This window comes from Cyprinus carpio, chromosome A17, assembly GCF_018340385.1.
Source record: "Cyprinus carpio isolate SPL01 chromosome A17, ASM1834038v1, whole genome shotgun sequence".
Taxonomy (NCBI): Eukaryota; Metazoa; Chordata; class Actinopteri; order Cypriniformes; family Cyprinidae; genus Cyprinus; species Cyprinus carpio.
Window position 1 is genome coordinate 8,786,149 of NC_056588.1, and position 24,343 is coordinate 8,810,491.

Genomic DNA, 24,343 nt, shown 5'->3' on the forward strand with positions numbered 1-24,343 from the left:
TACCTAGAACTGAATAGAAATGGAGGCACTGAAAGGAAACAGATGTAAGCCATTGAAATTTACAAGTTGTTGTTGCTACTTCTGGATTTCACTTTAAAACTTAATTTAGTAAAACACATGGATGAAATGTCTTTGTTTTTGTATCATTTGTATCATTTGTGTCATATTGTAAAAAAAAAAAAAAAAAACGTGTGAATATTATGTTTTTACTGAATATTAACTTTGACCGTATGACCTTAATCAGAGCTTTACAAAACACAAATAGTCGCATTAGAAGCTCTCTGAGCTGACTGGCTCACTCTGTCTCCCCCTTCTGGTCACCAGAGGAACTGTGAGAAACTTTGAGCTCTTGTTTTACAAGGTGCTGTATAAACATACCACTCAGCTCGAAATTAAACTTGTGTCAAGATTGTACTTTTCAGCTAAAGTGTATAACAACATAAAACAAATGGCTCATCAAGCTTAATGTTTGAAAAGATTTAGCGCTCCATTAAAGTTTAGGCATCACTCCTGAATTAATACATTGATCCCAAAGAGGGTGCCATTGCTCAATTTATTTTTTACATTTTTAATATTTATTTGAATATCATATAAAAAAATACATGTATGGAGATATTCTCATGGGTATTTTTTCGGTTGTATTTAATAATACAGTTTTGTTTTGAACTGTGTATCATGATTTCTGTCCATCTTCTCATTATAGACTTTACAATTCAACTGTATTTCTGTTTGAACTTAATCAGGTTTATATGTGTACTTCTATGTATTATTGGTAGGCTGTATATTTTTTGTTTGTGGCCATGTGCTATGGGAGGGTGTATTAGAGGCCAGAATATTAAAAGCATGGAAGTATTTTGTTTACTGAGTGACTAGACAGTCCATATTAAAAATACATAAGGCCATCTCTCTCTCACACGCACACACACTCACTGTCTGCCTGTTATTTTTCCACTGCTCCGAATGGAACATGCCAATAGCAGTGTCTTGTATACATGACAAGGTAATTTTCCTGTTACTAACAACACACACCCACACCAGCATATACAGCTGGTAAATATTAGGACTGGTAAAAAAAAAAAAATCCTACAAATAAACAATTCAGAGATATTTCATTACTGTGACGCATCTTCACTGATTATAGCAAACTGGGTTTTGTGTGTCTTATAAGGCAAATAATCAATGAGATTTGCAGACTAAACAAAGGAACCAGGAAGCTGTCATTAAATTATCTAATATGTACAATGCTATATATCTAACTGCATGCACAATAAGCAACATACACATACAGACACTTACTGAAAGATCCATAAACAATTGCCATGTTTCAGCAGTTCATCAGATTCAGTTGGCTGTAGGGAGCTTGATGCACTTTTAAAATGAAGCTGTTATATTCAGTTCTAATCATTTGTAGGGTTATAAACAAGTCTTTAAGGTTTTTGTATTTGTTCTTCAAAATGTAGACAAAACCTGACTCAGAACACACATACATTTATCTGTCATTTGCAGAAAAAATAATGCACAGTACAAAGTTGTAAAGGTTGACGATAAAAGGCATTTTAAAGTTGTCAGTGGAGGTTTGGGTTTCTCATACTCTGAAGACCAAATGTCCACTTATAAGGCAACTCTAATTACATTCGCTCTACCAAAGCTGGAAAACCAACAACTCAGACTTTCCAGATCTCCCAGGAAATGTAAATGAGACACTCTATGAGAACGCTTCCTTGCCTTTGCTGCAAGGAAAAGGTGGTTACTGATGTTAATGATAGAATGAGGATGTTTGTCATAAATCTTTTTATTGTCACTTAAAAATTAGCTAACATAGTATTGTATAAAACAGACTCCCTGCAATAAAATAACAAGACAGATATATGATATAGGGGGACAATGTTACATTTTATACAGAATTTTTTTGCACCCAGTCAAAGGTTTACTCAAGACACAAAGTGTTTGGTCAAAAGTGTAGTGGCCTTTTCTTAACATTCCTTTGCAAATATCTATACATAATATATTAAGGTTCTACAACATATACTGACATGAGATAGTGACACTGGCATCTATACATATACAGTAATAAAAGATACAGTGTTGTCAGGGACCAGCCTGTTGAAAAACTGTGGAGGATGACCGTATTACATGGTGCATACATACACATTCATTGCAGTCACAGAATCAAACTCTTTTTTTTTTTTTTTTTTTGGACTTCAGCATATTCTTATATTTCTAAATGACTAACGATTAGAGATGCAGAACATGCTGAGGTATGTCTTAAAATCAAATGTGTGCTAAAGTAAGTCAATTTCAAAATAAGGCCTCTCTCTGTCAATTAAATTAAGTTGGTTGTCACTTTGGTATTACAGACAAAAATGAAGATAATGCGAAGGCAAGGCCCCCTAAGGATGGCCCTGTGTGAAGGAGACTGTTGTTAAAAAAAAAAAACAACAGGAAGATAATATGCAGTTACTATTTAAAAGAGTGCGTTAGAGCAATTCAAAGTCCTTGTTACTCCAGAAATGACAAAAGAAATCTTTGGATCTGAATTTTTTAAATGTTTTTCATGGTAAGTGCAGTGAAAAACCCCATTCACACATTATATAATTCTCTGCAGCTTTCAGTGACAAATGTTCTCATTAATGGATGTATAATGCATGTATCTTCACAGGTTGGTGATATCCACATCCAACACAGAGACCATTCATCTCTGAGAGTAAAGTAACACAATTCAAGTGATCTAGATCTACATAAAACAGCATCTGTGTTCAGTAAATAATCTACTTATACTACTAGCAAACAACTTCTGCTATATATAAGCCTCAAAAATGAGGCAATCTTTATAAGCATCTAAGAAAAATAAATACACCCTCTCAAAAATGACAGGGTTTTTGGGACATGTACAAAAATTTAGCGCACTGAACAAAAGAAAAAGTTTGGCACCATGATAAGTCCCCGGTCAAAACCGTACCAGATAAGAAAACCATAAGAAAAGGAAGTCAATCTTCTAAATGTTCAGCAGAATGTTAAGACCAAGGTTGGTTTTAGACCTTTGAGATATTGTTCAAGCCACAGAAGCTACTTTGTCACAGTCAAGAGTGGGCTGTTGAGAAGTGTTGATGTCCTCTTCTGCAGGGGAATTTCCCTCCTCTGACATCCTGTTCCGGCAAGGCAGAGTGGAACAGAACAAGAACAGAAACAATCCAGACAATAAAACACAAGTGCCACTGAAGTAAAACGCCAAGTCATATGACTGAGTGCAGTCGAAAAACCAACCTGTTAGAAAAGAAAAACAGAGAAAACATCAGTAAAATTTTCTTTTGTATTTTTCTTTAGTACTTGTCTACTTTTCTGATCATGCAAGCTTTTGTCTTCATTTTTAACCATGCTTGATCTCATTAGCTGCTTCTTACCTACAACAGGTGGCCCGAGGGTGATTCCAAACCCTCCGAAGCACATGAGAATGCCGTGAGCCTGACTGAGTCGTTCAATGCCCACTATCTTGGTAGTGATGTAGGATGTGAGAGACCAGTTCCCTGAGAAAAATCCAACTGCGGCTGACAAAATTTGCAGACCCATGTAGCTTTTAGACACAGGAATGAGCAGCAGAGCTGTGCCTGTGCCTGTCAGCGTAAGGGCGTAGAGGTACAAGCTGTTCACCCATCGCATATCTGCCAGGATGCCCAGGACCAGCTTACCGATGCCTGTTGTCATGGCAACGATGGAGACAAGGGGTATTAGTGCAATCCCATCGATAAGCCCCTCGCTCTGGGCTACATCCTCCATGAAGAGGACAGGGGGGAACGCTCCTAAGCTGAACAGGAATATGGCGATGCAGAAAGCCATGAAGACACGGTCCTGTAGGAGCTCTACAGTCTCGCACAGGTACTGTCCATAGGGGCGCATTCGCTTCTTGATAGCTCGTGCTACTACTGAACAGGTCAATATCCCACTTTTTCTTTCCCCTTCACTCTCTTGCAGCTCGGTGGGTTCCTTGATGATCAAAAGCTTAATGGTGGCTGTATTATCGGCTGAGCCGGATGTGGTTTTGAGATCAGAGTCAATGATAATGGCAGTAGGTTTGGTGTACAGTGGTTCTGGTTCCTCTGTACGCTGTAGAGCAGCTCTCTGCTTTAGGTAGTAACCAGGTAATTTCATAGGTCGCATTGGCCCAGCACATGCCATCAGGTTGAGCGCCAGCGCTCCAACGATGAGCAGGCAGCCCTCTAATCCAAACAACTCAATAAGCTCATTCTGGAGAGTGGCGTAAATGAACCCGCCCAAACTTGTACCTGAGAAGGATGAACATAATTAACATCTAAACAGAACCTAAAGAATCAGGTAATCAAATAAAAAGCATTGCTTTTTGCTGTCTGCACCATTTTTTATGTTTTCTAATGAAAGTTGATTACTTGTGTATTTTTGTATTTTATGTATTTGTTTCACTTAATTTTCATTAAGTCAAATTAAAGTACCAATAAAATATCATAATACACATTTTATTACATTCCACACCTGTGGTGACAATGCCCAGTGCTAGGCCACGCCTCTTGTCAAAGTACTGGCAGGTTATGGTCAGTGTGGCAGCATAGACAAGTCCACAGCCAATGCCTTAAACACAGAAACATAAATGTATTCTTGAATTCAACATGAATGTAGCACTTCACAACTATATTTACACATTTAAAATCTCTGGAAAATTATGCATTTAAAAAATTGCATATTTAAAACTCTAAATGTAATATTAATCAGAAAAACCTTAATATAAATATACAGTATAGGTCTTCATTGTCATCATTGTGACTGCCACTGAGGATGAGATGTAGGTAATTATGTAAGTATGGAGTTGACAAGCAAGAGTCAGTGCAAAATTGTAAATAATTTCCTATATTATGTTCTTCTGATTGAGGCAACAAAGGAAGTGAAAATACTTCAACAACAGGATGAAAACACCATGTCTATGGTTAGAATGATTCTGGTGTATGTAAACTCACTCCACTGAACTTGAATATGCAATTCATTTTTTTTTTTTTTTTTTTTTTTTTTTTTTTTGGGTAGCATACTTCTGTGTGTGTGTTCAGAGGATTTTTTGTTGTTGTGTATGACCATAAGTCACCACTGTTAACAGTGATGGTACCATGGTTTCAAATTCTAAACTGTCAATGAATGCTGTATAATCATAATTAATAGCAACCCTGTCACAAACACACCCTGACATTATGCAAACCCTTCAGCAATTACTGACAATCTTGCACACAAACACATACCATTACTCTCTACTAATATTATGACCTGAGAAGATAAATACAGGGCATAATCATTAAGCTCTGAAGGTCAAAGAACAGACATAAACGCATCTGTTTCTACTGGCAAACTGCTATTCAGTCAATGCTAATGATGCTTTTAATATCTTACCGACAACAATGCCATAGGAGAAGATGAGGAAAGAGATGCTCGGCGCAAAAGCACTCAGCATCAGACCTCCAGCCACCATAACACCACTGAAGAAGGTTACTGGCCGTGCACCAAAATTATCCACACAAGCGCTGCACACTGGGCCTACAGAGAGAGAAACAGGAACCATATCTTAATGAATGCAAAAAAAAAAAAAAAACATAAGAATCTGGGGAAAATCCATTCCAAGTTGTATCTTTGCCTTATGTAGTTAGATACAATTTTTGCTACAATTTTTACCCTTATATTAAGATTTATTACATCATAGATTATTGGTATCATGTTATAAGACCCCTCAATGGACCAACAGCCCTTCTGTTCTATTAATGGGTAATGGGACCCTCACTCCAAATCTGTCTTAACAGATACTAAATTAATCCCTGTCATACTTTAGTGGTGAAGAGAATGTGGTTGTCTATCTATCATTAGAAATAACAAATGACTCAGCACTGAGTTGCTCCTAATATGGCCAAAATGGCTGGACTCTGGAGAGCATTTAGTGGGAACAGTGTGTGTGTTTGTGCCACCCAGACTAAATGATTTCTCAGTCTTTATTTTGACGGCTCATTAGGTTCTGTACTGTCTGGTATGGGATACTTTATATAATCTAACAACATTGCCAAATGCCCTCAAACACACTTACGATTACTCAACACCAGCCAAACAATTGCTGACCTACATTACACTGATATAATCCTTTCCAAACTAGGGCTCTATACACTGACCAACAATATCAGTATGGATGGACAACCTACAGCTGAACCAGAACCATCCAACCCAAAAAAAAAAAAACAGAACTCTATCAAGCATAATGAGACAATACATAATAAAGGAGCCAGTATAATAAGGGGAAAGGGGAACTATCTACTATGTTGCCCTTTCACAGGGTGCGTCTGATCAGGAATCAATTAAAGCATGATAGACATCTCCTACTAGACAGTACTGAATAAGATATGTGTGTTTGCTTCACAGGTCAGAAAGAACTGAGTAAATCCCTCTTCTTCTGAATCAGCATGACCAGGTCACACAAACACATGCTACTCATGCTTACACATTGACACCAATGTCCCAGACAGTCCCGTCCAGTCATGACTTTCCCTGCCATGACGAAGGATCACACAGCTATAAGTGTCTGTAAACAAAACCTGACACCTCCAAAACCCAAAAACGTACACAGACACATTTACACAAGCACATTCGGCCTGTGTGAACTATTACTGTAGCTCATGAAAGGTGAGGGAGTGCTGTCTTTCTTGTTTTTGGAACACAATGTTATGCCCGTCACATTAATCTCAGTAATCGCAAACCATTCACTAATGTTCACTAATATGTTGCTTGCAAAACAAAGGGAAAAAATGCCATCTTTCTCTATCTTGTAAGTAAAGTTTAGAAGATGTTCTTATGGACTTGTCAATTTGACCCCTGCAATGCAGACAGCAATGACTGACTAAATGCAACTATAATGTAAACAAGAAGATAACTTCTTTATCTGTCAGCGTGTCTTTTCATGGAAGAGAGCTTTAGAACACTGAGTCAGCAGCATTCTATGGGAAAAAAAGAGCAGTATGTTTTAGTGTGTGAGATTTTTATGTCAGATTAGACACTTAGGACAAAAAAGCAGGTTTGATAGGAAAGAGCAGTGTCATTTATCTCATGAATTTTTGTCTTTTTTCCATTAAAACAACAAACATTTGAATTTTATCAGTTTCCATGAACAAAGGTTAATAAATGCAGTAAAAATATCATATTGTTAACAAAGGAGACCTTATTTAAAGTGAATTGATTTGATCTTGTTTAAAGCATAAATTGAACAAAATATAATGTAAAACCTACATTATACAATTTTGCTTGCAAAGTAATTTTTCTTGTTCAAAGGATGTTTATGACTGATTAAGAAATTCTTTACACTTTTTTTGTGTTTCAAAACGTTGAACACCCATTTGTCAGCATGTGTGATAATTTGCATTGCGTAACAGCATCAGAACTCTTGCCGTTTGCAGTACCTGCTTTTTATTAGGAAACTTGTACACTCTCTCTCTCTCTCACACACACACACACAAGATGATCAGTACTCACTGGTGATGAGCGCCACACCAGACACCATGGATCCGACCCAAGCCGTCATGCCTTTTCCCTCCTGGAAGGCACTGAGCCACTCAGGGTACAACACCCCGACAGACTGGGGCGATCCAAAGGATAGGAACTGGGCCATGAAAGAGGCCAACACAATCATCCATCCCCATCCACCATCTAAAGCATCCTCACCCTTTACAGCACCCATTCTCGGCACTGATCTTAACCTGACTTCACTTGACACACAGACCTGCAGAAAGAAAGGGAGAAAGTATGACAGGGTGTAGTTCACATGTCACACAGTCACAGCAGTGTTCTACAGTGTGATATGCTACAATTTATGCAAAACGATCATTCTTACAGGATAATCTGCAATATCATATTTAAACTTAATACAAAAATAAGTAACTTTTTAGGTTAATTGTATATAGATAAAAGTCAATATATAAAAAAAGTTAACAGGTGATTTAAAATGGTGAAAGCTTGAAATGTACACCTTAAATATTCATTTTTGCTTATTCAAACAAATCTAAACCTATGATAGGTTATGTGCATGTTATTGTCAACTAACAGAATAAGATGTGAAAATTAAACCTTAAAAGCTGTGAAACTTACTGCAGGTGGATGTTGCTCTTGCTTGGAGAGCGCGGTGCGCTGAACCGCTCGTGCCTGGTAGACCAGGCCAGTCTCACGCGCTTCTCTGCTGAATACCTTCTCGAGCGCAGCATCGCGCGCCGCCTAGTTTTGAAGGCTTCTGGAAAGAGACCACACCTCGAAGGGGGAGAGACCACTGACCGGACTGCCTTCCTATAGCCGTTTTCTTTAAATTCGTCCATTTCACATATGACATCCATCCCGCAGTCGTGACTGGTGAGAAGAACCGGTGAAAATGGCAGCGCACGGATGCATCTATACATCCAGCGAGCGCAGAGCGGTGCAACGGAAGCGCGCTGAAGTTTCTCCTCAACTGCAGTTCACCACCTAATAATTAACAACTATTTTATTTCATAGTAATACATTCACGTCTATGCTTTAGGGTGTATAAGCTAAATTCAGGGAATATTTTGTTCTTTTAAAACTTGCGCCTTACCAGCAAAGGAGCAGAGAGAAGTGAGAGATGCGTTCAACACTAAAACGCAATTTCTCTGCTGCATTTCATAAGGCACTTATGCTAGGTTGGAAATTCCAGCAAGTGCACGGGCATGTATTTTTCTCATCAAGTGCTCTTCTATCCCGTGAAATAAAGAACCGGTTTGAAGCTGTTCGCACCGGCCGGACTCGTGAGTCACGGAGAGTTCAACCTGCCAACAAAGAACGATTCTCTGTTGCTTTTGGACTTTTTAAGGATTTTATATTGCATCCAAGAAGAACTTACTGTTGCTTTAAAATGCTGGAGAAAAAAAAAATAATAATTAAAAATAAATAAATGTTAATTATTTGGTGATATATTAATTTATAGTACATGGGCTGTCCAATCTTAAATACTGAGACTAATGAACATATATCACATCTTTCATATGCATATTCTGCAAGTGAGTTTTCATGTGACAAAATGTATATTTTAGTTAAAGGAAATATTGTAGATACATTTCTGAGTAAATCTTTGGACGTCAAATCAGTCAGTTTATTGTTTGATTCAGGTCATGCATCTTTTAAGTAATATACAGATTCAAAAAAATAAAATAAAGGGATTCTATATGACTTTGGCATCATATTAGGCTTTGACCTCGGTGTTACTATAATTCACATTTTTGGAGGCATAAAAATAAATATCTGGTTGATGCCAGAGCTGAAGATATTGAAGAACATGTTTAGACTCGGCAACACACCAAACTTCGTATAGGACTAGACTTCGGTCAGGACTACACTTCAACTTCTTCCCACCCTTCTACATCTCTCCTCTCTGTCTGGGTGGTCGGCTGAACTTTTGTGCTGGGTGAGTGCATGAGGGTCAGACGGCTTGGGCTTTAAGCCCACCGAGATCCTGTTCCTGGCTTTTGCTTGTACTCGTTCCCACACACACATAAAACAAGAGGTTTGGTCTTCCCCCACCCTGACTCTGTAATCCCCTCTGACATGAAAAGAGAGTGAACAAAAAGAAAGCCAGAAAAAACAGAACACTTAATTGCATTTGCCTCCTATCACCTTTTTGGACAACATCTCTTCTTATGCAGCGTTGCTGCAGCCTGCAGGAATCTGAGAAACCAAAGGGATACTTCTGGAAGGAACATACCCTTGGCTCTAGATTACATCAGGATTAAAAAGTCTGCTTAATAAGAAAACATAGAGCTTGACATGATGGACAGAGCAAGTTCAAATCAAGAGTTTAACACCCACTAAGTCTTTAGTATATATTTTTTTGCACTTTTAAGAATAACAGTCATCAATGAAATAGTAAGTATGCATGTTAAACGACGATTAAAGAATGTTAGACTGTTTTATGTTTTTTACTTTTCAATATAGCCGCTGTTTGATTTGCTAACACTGCTACACACTCTTGGCAATCTCTCAAAACTTCACAAGGAGCCACTTCAGGGGCTTTTCCAACAGTCTTCCAATAGTTTTCTCTTATTGTTGATCAATTTGTGTGAGAGTGTCAGAGAAGAGTGAGGTATATCTTAACAGAAATAGCTTATGGGGTAATTTAGTTTGGTTGGATTTGCTTTAATGTTAAGTAATCACGAATGCCATACTTATTAAGAGTTTTTTCTTGGAAAAAAGATTAGTCCCATTTATGGAAGAAAAGTAATAAGAGCAGTCAATCAGGTCTGTGCTGCAGAATTACAGGAAATCTGAAAAAAACAAAAGCTGTGAGTGTGACATGATCTCCATGTTTTCTATGAGCTTTTGCTTCCTCTTTTAGGAGTGCTGACTCAACCTGACTAGTGTGGCAGGAGAACACAAACCTCGAGCGACCTCCTGACATCCTGTGATATCCTGACACTCCCTTCCCTTTTTCCTCTCGTTCTGTTATTGACTTGCTTACACATACGGCATCTCCTGATTTGTTGTCTTGTTTTGCCACTCCATTCATACCCTTAAACAGGTCTGCAGCAAATCAAGCTGAGGTCAGCTGAGGGGAATGGTAAGAAAAGATGTGCTCTCTCAGGGGAAGTGAAACTTTCAGCACTGCTGTGGAGCTGCTTTAATTAGCATCTTCATTTTACGCAACACAAAATTTATATCAGGACTTGTTCAGAATTTACCATTTCATTATTAAATTCAAAATGCAACATTTTTTGTCTTAATGCACACCAAAGATCCATTATAATCAAAGTGGCTTTTAAATTATTATTATTAATTGTATAGTTTAAATTACACAATTATATTAGAATTATTAATAACACTTGACAGGTTCTCCATGATTGCTACCAGAATTAGTATTTAATTTTGTTATTTAAATTATAGAATAAATGATTTATTTTATTAAATAATATTATTTTTATTAAAAGCATACATTATTTGATATAATTTAAATTACAATATTATATAGTTTATTATTATATTGTTCACTTCATAATTACTTCATAATTATAATTATTATAAAATTATTTAATTATTCACTTTTAAGAAGTTTTCCATAATTGTTACTCAAGTATCATTAATAATAAATAATTAGTACTATGGATTATTTCTTAATTATACTATACTAATTATAATAAATATTATACATAAAATATAATGCAAATTATATTATAATACTAATATATTACTAATTTGTAATTATATTATTATGATGATTATTATTATATTCGTTTTACTGTACAATTAAGTAATCATTTCTGCTTTATAGGTTTTCTAAAGGAAATTGAAAATCTTTACAAGCACCTCGGTTGTTCTCTACTGTTAATGCAGTCACATGGTTATATCTAGGTTAGCTCTTTCAGAACCCAGACACACACTGAACAGCATGACTTTAACTATTCTTCGAATCTGACCGTAATGTTAGAATTTGAGGGTCGGTTACAACCCCTTGACCACCCATAGCTTGACAGAACTGGTCTGAACCAGGTGAGACTGGCCATTGCCAGAGAGAAAGCAGCAAAGGACAGCTTATTCTGAAATACTTGTGCAGAGATTACCACACAGCTACACGACTCGATGGATGTGTGTGTGTGTGAGAAAGAGTGCTTGCTAAGACTAAGAGAGATGTAAACTGGAAAACTGTGCTGGGGGATCGATGTGCAGTACCAAACAGGTATGCAATATTACCGGACACCTCAAGAGGGCTGATGTCATGAAGGGTTGCATAATGTACCTCTGTCTGTACTCGTCAACGGAAGGTCAGAGGTCAAACGACTATAGCTTCAGCCAAAACGTGATTAAAACTAGAGAATGTGTTTTACAGGTTACCATTCACACACCTCTGTAGTTCTACGAACCGATAACAGAGGTTAAACGTTACATAATCAAACTCGCAGATAACTCGTATCGAGTCAACACATGCATGTGCTCTGTGATACAAATCAAGACATTGTGGTAATGATTGAAGCCTGCAGGACATCATATTTTTAAGACCATGTAAATGGAAATTTAACACCCTCAGAAATGTGTTGTATATATATTTTTTTATATCTCATTTAAAAGCCCAGGGAGCACATGAACAGTCATGTAAGATACTTTTGATTCTTTTGTACCTTAGAAATTCGATTTTCTACAGAACTCCACTGCTTACACAAGTCTTGTATCATCTAGCCTAATGTATCTCACCTTGATTTACTTCTGGCCCCACATTTGACACAGTGACCCAACACAGTACCAAAATGTATGTTTTGTATCATACATACATAAAATCAAGCAGTGAAATGCATTAATATTAGTATGAACTGTACAGGCCCTATAATATGGAACATTCCTAAAAAGGAAAAACTTTTTTCATGCATAAAAGTTTCTTGAATCTTGATAGTACTATGTTCTCAGTTGTTAGTTAAGGCTAAAAGTTTCCCTTTGTTGCAACTGTATTTAACAGCTTGTGTCCGTTTTTAAACTTCATGGTTTTTGAGGATGAGGGCATGCTATATGAACTGCTATTTATTTTACTATACTAACGGAATTAGTATATGAATGGTTAGTTTTTATCATTTGCTTTTTTACATTGTTTTCTCTCAAATTTTAGATTTGAAATAAACCCATCACCTTTTAATCATAAATCAATAAGCAATATAGAAATGAATGTATTTCTTCACAGAAACAGACCTGTTTAGGGGACCCGACTACAATAATATTGAGAAAAAAAAAAAAAAAAGTAAAAGAAATTAAATATTAGAAATATTTAACATTTTGGACTCACAGAAACCCTGTAGTGCATCTCAAAAAGCTGTCAAAATAGCAGGAAACGTGACCTATCACTTGTGACTCCTGAATCCTCCCCCCAGGATCTGACTGAAAAATAAAAGAACGAACCTTCGAAATAACATCTTTAAAGATCTTTAAAAAATATTCAGTGAGGTTAAAACACATACACAGCTTTATGAGCTAAAGTTCAATAACTTGCAGACATTTCAGGTAAAATAAAACACACAATTTGTTTTTGTTTTTTGTACAAGCATTTAATCATGTTGAGTTAACTGTTCAACAGTACCTTGTTTTGTTGCATCAACATGTCGGTTCATGTTTAGGTGTTATATGATACTGGCATTAAGCAAAATTCCCCATTTGAATATGTGTTCAGGGCACTCACTTCACAGTGAGGGCTCCGAGAGAGGCTGAGCTGCTGATCAGAAACCAGTATTGACTGTTTTCGTAGTGGGTCATGTATGGATTCTAGCAGGGAGAGACTGGTCCCCGACCAGCAGTTGTGGGAAACCTCTACAGCTGTGCAGACACACACAAACACTATAATCCCACTATAATACACACGCAGAGAGGCAACAAGTGCAGTTTCAGTACATTTCAGTCTGTCTGTCTTTACCATCTACATGCTGCCAACAAGCCACACACACACACGTCTGTTTTACAAACAAAAACAGCCTAAAACAAACAGACAGACAATAAATCAAAAGAAAAACGGTTTACTGCCACCCACATGGCAAATGTGTTGGGAGTTCTCTCAACTTATGTGAAGATGCACTCATATGAGAGGACATATTTATCAAATTGAGCATTGAGTTCTTTATTAAATGGAAAAAATGGATCTGTTAAAACAAATCAGATTAAATTAGGGCTGGGGAAAGACTTCCCAAAAAAAAAAAATTCAGGCACGCACAGCTGATAACCTTCTTAAACGATCTTCCTAACCTTTCCTGAACTAGCTCGATTACTTTACAGAGAGAGAAAAACAAAACAAAACAAAAAAACAGTAAGAATAACAAAATTTAACGGCATGGGTTGGGCCAAGCATCTACACTTTCTCTCTTTTCACATTCCCAGTCCTTTCACTCCCCACTTCAACTGTACTCTAATTTCATATTCACTCCAATCCCTTCCAACCTTTGCCCAGTGGAGGATCACTGAGTTGTTGTCATTGTAGTAGTAGTGTGGCCTAGCTTGGAGCAGCCTAGCTTAAGGTAGCTCACGGTGCATGCATTAAGGCTGAGAGGGGAGGTTCTGTGATGTCACAGAGTGGGAGGAGCCTGACTGAATCATCGGCTGTGCGGGTGGTGGTGGATGGTGCTGTGCTCCAGAGTGTGTGTTTGGGGATGGAGGTGGCGTCGGGCGCTTGAACTTATCTGGGCTGGTGCTTCTCCTTGGGGATGGCCTCTGTATGAGGGGAGGAAATACAAGACAAGCTCATGATGTGATATACAATAAGGGGTCAGCAAGTTTTTTTAAAATACTTTTCATTCAGCAAGGATGCAAAAGTGACAGTAAACAGATTTTTAAAGTAACAAAAAAATTGAATTTCAAATGGTGTTCTTTTGAACATTTTATTTATCAAAGACTCCTGAAATAAAAGAATATCACAGTTTCTAAAAACAATTACTATTATTAATGTTGAAATCAGTTGTGCTGCTTAAGACAACAGGTTTTTTAAAGCACCAAATCAGGATATTAGAATGATTTCTGAAGAATCATGTGACCCTGAAGTCTGGAGTTTTGGCTGCAGAAAATTTAGCTGCGTCACCACAGAAATAAATTGCTTTTTAAAAATTACATTTAGGCTTGGTGAGCATAAGAGATTTTTTTCAAAAACATTTACAAAAAAAAATCTAACTGACCCCAAACCTTTTAATGGGAGTGTAATTCATAACATCCTCTGCTAAATTGCCTAAAATGTCTGGGTTTTGACTTTGTTTTTATATTTACTAAAAAGTAATGACTGAAAAGTAGTCTGACCAATAGCGTGCAGGCATAATCAATCAATCGTTGTATGCGAGAAGGTGGGATCTACAGAGAACGATCAAAGCAAAGGAAATTCAGGTACATATATGCTAAATTCGGGACTACATGCTAGTATATTACGCTTAGTACTCTTATACTTACTGTGTAAGAATAGCATGCTAGTATGTGGTTTTGATCTCAGAAATAATATATGAGGACTGTAGAGGGCACATCAATAGGAAAAAGTCAAAACCCGGACATTTTAGGCAATTTTGAAATACCGACCATGACATGTCTGGGGAACAGAGTAAGTATGGTCATCAAGTTGTACTTTCTGACAATTCTGGTCATGCTTGTGCTAAACAAATCAATGCTAAAATTTACACATAAAATGGTAATTTGTATCATCGCCCCTAGTTTATTTGACATATAAGTGTATTTACATGTGCAAACAGAGTGTGAAAGTGCAAATGTGACCCCTCTGAGTGTGCTGGAAGGGTCCGGCTCTGCTGTCAACTCCTGGTTTATCAAAACAAGCTGACTTTTTCAAGGCACCGCGGGACATGAAAGTGAGCCAACCGCTTTTCGCTAGAACAAACAGATCACTGTTGCTATCGCCAACAGCTCCCCAACAGGAAAATATAATCCACAACGTTCAAATGGGAAAGCAAAAAGAGGCAAAAATAATGAGTGTCATGAATTAGCAAAACTTACACTGAAATACTCTGACTTTTGGATTTCTTCATCTGAACAAACTACCTCAGCAGTGTGCATAGAATATTTAAATTGCTTATGAACTCAAAGTCTTGTGAAATGTGATGACCAATCGGATTCAGCAAAAGTCTTGTTGATGTTTTTGGTTATTTAGATGCTATTGTAAACTTGCAATGAGCCATTAAGGGATGGCAAGAGTGAGGCTATGTAACGTGCTTAGTCAGTCCCTTCATCAAAGTCCCTGCTGGTAAACAGAGGGGTCATAGTGGTTCAACAGACATAGACATGAGGCTGGACTAACTGCTGCTGCAACAAGGCTAGTCTTACATTGTTGGCCTCCACTCAACTGGACAATATCCAGAGGCTGTTGCGGAACATATATAAGCTGAAGTTGAGACTGGCTGAAATGGTTACTTCATTGCTGTACATTTATAACTTATTTATCTGCTAGCTAACATTAAGTAACAAACTAAACCCACGTTGCAGTCGCCATTTATCTCAAATGTTACTAAATAGCTTAAAAAGTCATTATATACAATCATTCAAAATTCTGGGGTCTGTAAGATTTTTTAAAAAAGAAATTAATACCATGATTCAGCAAAAAATTCTTTAAATCAATCAAAAGTGAAGTAAAGATTTTTAATGTTACAAGAAATTTGCGTGTGATATATATATATATATATATATATATATATATATATATATATATATATATATATATATAGCTAAACTGTTCTTTTGAACTTTAAGGAATAAAAAAATTTAGTTTCCAAAAAATATATATAAGCAGCATAGCTGTTTTCAACATTGATAATAAGAAATGTTTAAATTCAGGAAGTAGACCTTTCATTTGGAAATCAATAGCTACAGTATGACCTCAATTACTCTAGAGCTACCATGAATGACAGAAAGTGTGATGAAAGAATGTCCAGGTCTCGTCTGTGCTGGCATAAACCTGATCCTGACACACAAATAGAAAACATCCTTAAAGTAATTTTTAAACCACTTGGTTTGACATTCGTAACCATTACAACCATTTGACTTCTTTCTTACCTAATACTGAGTGTGAGGAAAAAATATGTTTTTACACTAAATAGTCAATCTTTAATCCACTAAAAACAGTGGCAAGATTAAAGAATAAACCATGACAATTCATCAGCATACTCTTTTCTTTCTTTCTTTTTTTTTTTTTCTGTTTGTTAAACCTTTGATCCTTAAGAAAAGAATCTTATCAGGGTTTCTGCATTATAATATAACTTAATATCTCAGTTATACAGTAACATGGCACCTTTGTGTTTGTGATCGATAAGATTGACAAGTGTGGAGTAATTCTCAATCTAACAGGTCAGAATGCACTGCAAGGTACACAGAAAGTCAGAATGCAGTTTTTGTGTGTTATCTTATTTGGATGGCTCAGGATTCATGGTCCTGGTCTATATTAACTTAGACACACAATGGGGATGAGGAAGAGCATTCTGAGGTCATCAAATGTGTTTTTAATTCAGCTGAATGGCATTACAATGGATCTTACATATAAACAGGCTGTCCATGATACACTCTGCTTCCTGCATGTAAACATCTTTCTCAACATCAACATGAGCTTAAGCAGAGAGTGAGCGTGTTTATATATGCCGGAAGATGCTGGATGTGTGTATAGTGTGTGTAGGCACCTGTACACCGTGTGAGGGCCCTGGGTGGATGTGCAGCCCAGTAGACGTGTAGTGGGGGAGTGGTGCTCGGCTCAGCGTCGCCGGAGGGGTGAAACCAACCGTGTGACTAGCGTACGACAAACCTGGAATGGTGAAAGAGCATCTGCTAATCAGTTTTACTGAGGTCCTTCATGTTGTTTATTTTGTAAGATGACAAGATTCCCAAACAAACAATGAAACCTGACCCACCATAATGACAGTATGCAGAACAAATATAAATAGCTAAGTATATCACTCCTCTGGGATCATGGAAAAATGTATAAATAATTGGACTCAGAAGAGAAACCTAATAAAAGAACTGAAAGAACTAGATTGGCTCAGACATATTATAAATCAGCCTTCCTTAGCAATGTAATAGCAAAGCTGACTTTCACACCTTCAAATAAGCAGTGTTATACTTTTCATCACACACATCGAACTTCTATGAGGTAATTTAAAAAAAAAGCAAACATGTTTTTATATGATGCAACCCATTAATGGTGTAATTAAAAACCAGCAATAAACAACATGTTGACTTTTTCTGATTTAAGAACACTTGATCAACATTAATCTCTGGTCATTTGAACTACATAAACTTTTAAAATTTTGAATTGCATAACTTGATATCCTTGATCATGTTTTTTTATTATTAAATATTATTTTATTACCTAGTATCTATTGTGTTTATCAATTCCTACAATACCCGAAGTAAAATAAAAACCCATAAAACATCTACAGCACCAGCAATTTGAAAGATTCTTGTTTGTAGACCTCAAAGGTTAACCCTCATTTATCGGTTTAATTGCAAAGTGAGAAAGAAAGCAAGACTATGACCTAATATAACTTCACATCACTGTACAGTACAACTTGCATAATAATTAACACTCCATAAAATCATGTCTAATCATCACCCTATGGACTGATCCAAAGGCTGCGTGCCGAAAACCTGTGTTGAGTTTTAAAATGGATATGTGAATCGACGACAAAAGCACATAAAAATCTTTTAATCATGTACACTAATGTAAGCTATTTTTTGTTTTTACGTTTTTGATAGGTTTTATATGCTCACCTTTGATTATAATATAGTAAAACATACAGTAATACAGTAAAGCATTTGTGCAAAGTGTTAAAAATGTGAAATATTATTACCATTTAAAACTTTTAAAGACTAAAGCTAACCATGTGGACACATACCAGGGGATATGGGGCGACTGGAGGAGGGAGAGGGGGTATAGGGGATTGGGCTGGACACTGTACGAGCTCTCAGTCCTTGAGCAGACATCTCATTAAAATATCTAGAGAGAGAGAGAGAGATGTAAGAAACAAACCACAAAACAAAATGATTCTGGCAATGCATGCTTTTTATTACAACATCACAATAGGACCAATGTGTCTGGTTATTTTCAGGTTTATCAAATATTTACATAAGGTTATGAGTCCAGTCATCTTTTGTGTGTAATTAATATACCTCTCATCATCCATCTCAAGGCTGCTCTCGCTCTCTGACAGCTGTCTACACAGTGCCTCCCTTCTCTCCATTTCTCTTTGGAGTTTCCTCTGAAGACGAATATTCTCTTCCCTCATCTGCCTTTCCTCCTCGATATATTGAGCCCGCTTCTCTGTGTCTATAGGGAAAGAGAGAAGATAGAAAACAAACATAGAAAAATGTTATATAGTCATACAAGTCATATAAATTGTAATTTAAACCTGTGAATAAACAATGTTTTAGGGTTTTGAAAAAATAAACCAGCACAAGATGCTCTTTGGATGATTTTAATTCTGGATGAAGTGATCTATTTTTAACTTAAAAGACATGCTAATTCATTCTTATTATCAATTAAACTTTCTCAAATTGTTATGCTGTTATTTACAATGAATAAAAAAACTACAGGTTTAATAAATTAAAATTAAGTTACTTATTTCAAATATATTTAAATTACATAAATCTTTTATTTAAGTTTTAAAAGCTTTTTATATCTACCTTATTGCTGACTCAATGCACTGCTGTGTTAATCCCTGCTTAAAACTTTAATGGTACCATGAGCTAAAATAAGCCGTGGTTAGCCTACTGTAATGTAAATGGAGATGTCTCCCTCTAGTGGCCAACACAATTTAAAGTGATCAAGCTAAGAATTAAATAAATGTGTGTAACTCACTGTACTGTGCTACAAACTATGGCTGCTTCACAATACATATGCCTCAACTTCAAAATAGAATAATTTACTTTACTATTCAGGGAGCCAAGTTACCTTTTGGTTTACTATTTACAATGTACTACTAATTGGCAAGTACTAATCCTCATCTGGAATTGTATATAGTATGGATACCATGAGCTACTGTTAAGATTAATATTAAGTCTGTATTCGAGTTCGCGGAAGAGTTTGTTTGCCTCTGGCTGTAGTATGATGGCAGAGAGGCTGTGTTGGTGCAGGAGTGCAGGAGTGCATGCGTGCGTGATGAGACAAGGACTCACGCTGGAGCTCTGTAGTGCGAAGGCTGCGTTTGAGCCTCTCCACTTCACTCTTCAGGAAGCGGATATGCCGCATCATGTTCTCCGGAGAGTCAATCTCCATCGAAACTTCACGTGGAGAGGGCGGGGCTGACACTGGCTGGTCAAGCTTCTCCTGCAGAATCCTGCCAATCAGAATGAAGAGAAGAAAAAGCATGTGATCAAGTATTTGTAGCCACATACAAAGATTTTCAGAATGTATGAAAACGCATTAAGAAGAAAGACCACCTCACAAGGGATATTACCTTTTCTCTGCCTCGAGTTTGTCCATGCGCTTCCAAAGCCGGTTGACTAGTGCCTCCTGCTCCTGTTCCAGAGTGTTTTCCAGATCAATCTTCTCACGCCGGAGCTGCATATATTACGTGCAATTAACAACAATGCCATGGTTTTAAATTAATGCATGTTCTTAAGGAAAAATGTTGGGACTTTACAAAAGTACAAATTATGTGTTTGCTCAAGAATAACCAAAATATGCTGAATCTGTGCACCAAAGCCAGATACTAGCAGATGCCCAAGCCAACAAAAAACTAGGTACTTGGAGACAGCTACTGGTTTGAACATTTGTGCAATAAATGGTGGCCATTCAAGAATAAGTTGTTTAGAAATGTGAGGCTGGACTAATTGCTGCTGCAACAAGGCTAGTCTTACATTGTTGGCCTCAGCTCAACTGGACAAGAGGGTGTTGCGGAATATACATAAGCCGAAATTGAGACAGGTTAAAATGGTTACTTCATTGCTGTACATTTATAGCTAACATATTTATCTGCTAGCTAACATGAACCTGATAAAGTGACACATTAAATCCACGCTGAAGTGGCCATTAATCTCGAATGGTATTAAACATCTTGAAAAGGCATTATACACAACCATTCAAAAGTCTGGGTCAGCAAGATTTTTTTTAGAAAGAAACGAAAACTTTGATTCAGCAAAGAATGCATTAAATCAAACAAAAATGACAACAAAGATAGTAAGAGAAAGATAGTAATGATTCTGTCTGAAGAACATACCTGCTCTAGAGTGAGCTGTTTGGAGATGGTGTCGTTCTCCAGTTTTTTTATCTTCTTCATCAGTTTATTGACCTGGAATTCCTGCTCTTGCTCCAAATGCTGCTCCAGCTCTGCCTTTTCATGCTGAAGCTGAAAAAGAAAGCAAGCACTTAATAAGAGAATAAAAGTATAACAAATGTAACACAACCAAAACTAAACATGATGGGCACCCCAAATGAGCTGTGATTCAAAAAGACATTTTGGTGCCACATTTTTTTCCTAGTTTCCTTACAAACGATAACATGATAATTCATTTTTCGTGGTATTTTTTTTGAATGCTCATGCATATTTGCTTGTGTTGCATTACCATAGCAACATATTTTAACCAGATGTATTTGCAACAATGTTCAAAATTCAATACATCATGGAAAAACAAATGTTTGCAAGCAATAAAAAACTGAAATATAATCAAAGAAAAGGAGACAATGGTAAAATGATAAGAGATGATGCTAACTATTAGTCTAAAACTTTGCCATACAAGCTTTAATTGTTAATATTATATTTTTAGCACTACTGTTCAAAAGTTTGGGGTCAGTAATTTTTGTTTTAAATAAATGAATACTTATTAACGACACACACAAAGTAGATGCAAGCCTTGGAGAGCATACAAGTCTTCTTCAAAAACAATATAAAATCTTACAGACCCCAAACATTTATACAGTAGTGTAAACATATAGTTGGCATGACTCATTAGTATGCACATTAATCCCACTCTCTCTTGTTACTCCTCCACACAATACAGCACACCTACTAAACACATGCACCATACACAATGTCATCTGGTCTCAGCAGAGGAGCCAGATTCAGTGACCATCTACAAAAACTCATACGATTTAATCAGCTACCGTTGTTTGCTTACCTTTAATGGCAAACAAAATCAGCATTATAAAAGAAAGCTGCTGAACAATAAATTTGTCATGACATAGATACTGTACATCAACTTGACAGTTCCCTTTAGGGATGATACTAAGGGCAAGTGATCATGTTTCCTACCCCTGACCTTAAACGCCACTGCTGCGCTCTTTCCTTCTAGAGTTTCTCACCTGCATGAGCTTCCTGGACAAGTCATTGGTGAGGAACTCCTCTTCTTTCTCATAGTTGACGGCGAGCGTCTCCTTCTCCTTTTGCAGAGCCTGAATCTTCTTAAATAAAGTGTTAGAGATGAACTCCTCTTCTTGTTCTGCCCGCGCTTGCTGCAGAAAAATAAACAAAGCACGCTTGCATTTGAATACTCCGTTATTCTTACAGATATATTTTGGGAAAAATAATTGGCATAATCTTTCCATATATTTCAGTAAACAAGCAATCACACAAAATTATTGCTCGATCTTAAAACATGATTCGGAAAGTATCATATTTGACAACAAATTCCTATTACAAAAGAATTAGAGGTATTAATGACCTAATTATTAACACATAAAGCCTATTATGCAATACAGAAGCATTCAAAATCCACCAGAACTACTCAATAGATGCATTTCAACATCCGGCATTAGATGCACTTCATGCAGTAAACAACTGCATGACCAACAAGCAACACACTGCCACTATCAGTTTCCACCATTAAAGACTGTTGTAAATGCAAACGCACTTGATATCAGTTGTCAGTGTTTTTCCAGTGACACTTGAGTGTTGGCTCTTTGTCTAAATGCAGATGGTCTGAGTGAAGGGCTGATTCACATACAGGATGTTGACGCATTAGAGCCAAATATTCAGAGTGTCAGCTTCCCACCCTGACAAAGCCCTCAAATATAAACTACTAATGACAACCTCATTTGCTTAACACAATGTATCAGACGTGCAAAAACAGGTTCTGCATCAAAACCATGATGATAAAGCATGTGGTGAATCAGTAAACGCCTTATGTGGTCAGTACACAAACACCACCGGTGTTAAGATAACAAGGAAAGGAAAGGACGTGACGTGTGGCCAGGTATGGTGTCCCATACTTGGAATTTGTGCTCTGCATTTAACCCATCCAAGTTCACACACACTGCAGTGAGTAGTGAACAAACACGCACACGCGCACACACACCCGGAGCAGTGGGCAGCCAATGCTGCGGCGCCCGGGGATCAGTTGCGGGTTCGGTGCCTTGCTCAAGGGTCTCACCTCAGTCGTGGTATTGAAGGCGGAGAGAGCGCTGGATATTCACTCCCCCCACCTACAATCCGCAACCTTCGGGTTACAAGTCCGACTCTCTATCCATTAGGCCACGACTGCCCCTAACATAAACATGTATAATGACACATAAATTGTGGGTTTTAATAGTCCATATAGAAATTTCACCCATTTTAAAGCAGATGGCCTGTGATTTACATTAGCACTAATGCTATTAAAGTGTTGGCTTTTGTTGTTGGCTCTTTTCACAGTTAGCTAGAATGCTAGCAAGCTAAATAGCCTCAAACGCTTCTTTTTGCCTCCAAACAAGTTAATTTTGCACCCCGATGTGGTTTGTAGTGTTTCTCGGACGTCTTCGCATGCCATGGCGGTGTTGTCAGGTGTGCCGCGGGGATTTGAGCAATAAAAACACGGGCTGACTCACGATGGTGACGCTAGCTTTGCGCAGGTCGCGGTTCTCCTCCTGCAGCGCTTTGCACTTCAGCTTGAAAGTCTCGAGCTCGATCTTCAGCACTTTGTTCTCCTGCTGCAGCGACGCGAGTCGGTTTGTCAGCTCCTCCAGTCGCGACTGGGAGATCACGACGCCCTGTGCTTTGGTGGCGGCGTTCGTTGTGGTCGTAGTGGTGTTGGAGGCGGCCGCCGAGGTGCAGGAGGACTGCGGGGTGGCGGAGCTGCTGCTGCTGCCCGCGCCGTCCGTGTCGCTCTCGCTCGCGCTGTCCGCCATGGTGTCGCGAGCTTCTTTCCTTGTGCTCGCGACGGTCCTCGTCCTCGAGTGGAGTGGGAGTGGATTTCAGGAACCAGGGAGAAAGAGGGCTAGCGCAAGTGTGGCTAGACTGGAGAGGGAACGGTCCAAGAAATGACTGGGCGTGCTGAAAGTGCAGGCAAATGGGGAGGGTGGCGCCGTCATGTGGTGGAGAGGACAGCGTGTTTGGGGTTTTTGATTCATCCAAGTGACTCGAATCTTTGGAATAGTCACCAAAAGGATTCGTTCAATTACCCTGTTTTGGGGTTTCATACGCCAGTAGATAACAAGACAACAGGTGAGTCTTCCTGTGTTATAAGTGAATCTTTGAATAAATTCACTTAACCGATTCATGCATGACTAAAACAAGTCTTTTCCCCTCTTAAATGTGCATGCGTCACATCTACTCAGAGACGCTATATAGATTATTTCATTATCTTCTCCACGAGTAACAACAAATTTTTCTCTGTTTTTCAAAAATACAGAAATCCCGTAATTTTATGGTCTTCAATCATTTCACAACAATATGTTTGATTTGTAATTTCTTTTTAAATTCTTATGTTTTTATTTTTTTTTTGTTTTTTTTTTGTATATATCTTTTATTTTTTATTGTTGATAGTTTATAGATTGTATATGATAAAGTTTGTGTAATATAGTGATCCTGAAAAATATTCTGACAATTAAGCTGACACAATTGTATGAATGTCATTGCTCTATAAAGCAAAATATTACATAAAGTAAATTAATGTA

General features: G+C 37.5%; 2 protein-coding genes across 3 annotated transcripts; both read right to left on the reverse strand.

Moving 5' to 3' along the window:
* Positions 1-1,774: 1,774 nt before the first annotated feature.
* LOC109053726 (monocarboxylate transporter 9-like) lies at positions 1,775-8,719 on the reverse strand. 2 transcript variants are annotated; one of them, XM_042773864.1, is made up of 7 exons: positions 8,606-8,719; positions 8,131-8,496; positions 7,519-7,765; positions 5,404-5,547; positions 4,504-4,599; positions 3,402-4,280; positions 1,775-3,264 (listed from the first exon to the last, which is right to left on the reverse strand). In XM_042773864.1, the coding sequence occupies exons 3-7, from the start codon at positions 7,721-7,723 to the stop codon at positions 3,053-3,055; spliced, it is 1,536 nt and encodes a 511-aa protein (XP_042629798.1). In that variant the 5' UTR covers positions 7,724-7,765; positions 8,131-8,496; positions 8,606-8,719; the 3' UTR covers positions 1,775-3,052. The 2 variants fall into 2 exon arrangements, with proteins under 2 accessions (XP_042629798.1, XP_042629797.1); XM_042773863.1 differs by lacking the exon at positions 8,606-8,719 and having other exon boundaries at positions 8,131-8,564.
* A 4,319-nt stretch (positions 8,720-13,038) lies between these two features.
* Positions 13,039-23,738, reverse strand: LOC109053715 (coiled-coil domain-containing protein 6-like). The gene is made up of 9 exons (XM_042773865.1): positions 23,276-23,738; positions 21,776-21,925; positions 20,694-20,822; positions 19,932-20,035; positions 19,651-19,811; positions 18,646-18,802; positions 18,372-18,472; positions 17,160-17,281; positions 13,039-14,214 (listed from the first exon to the last, which is right to left on the reverse strand). Exons 1-9 carry the CDS (start codon positions 23,573-23,575, stop codon positions 14,041-14,043), a joined length of 1,398 nt encoding a protein of 465 aa, XP_042629799.1. The 5' UTR covers positions 23,576-23,738; the 3' UTR covers positions 13,039-14,040.
* Positions 23,739-24,343: the final 605 nt, after the last annotated feature.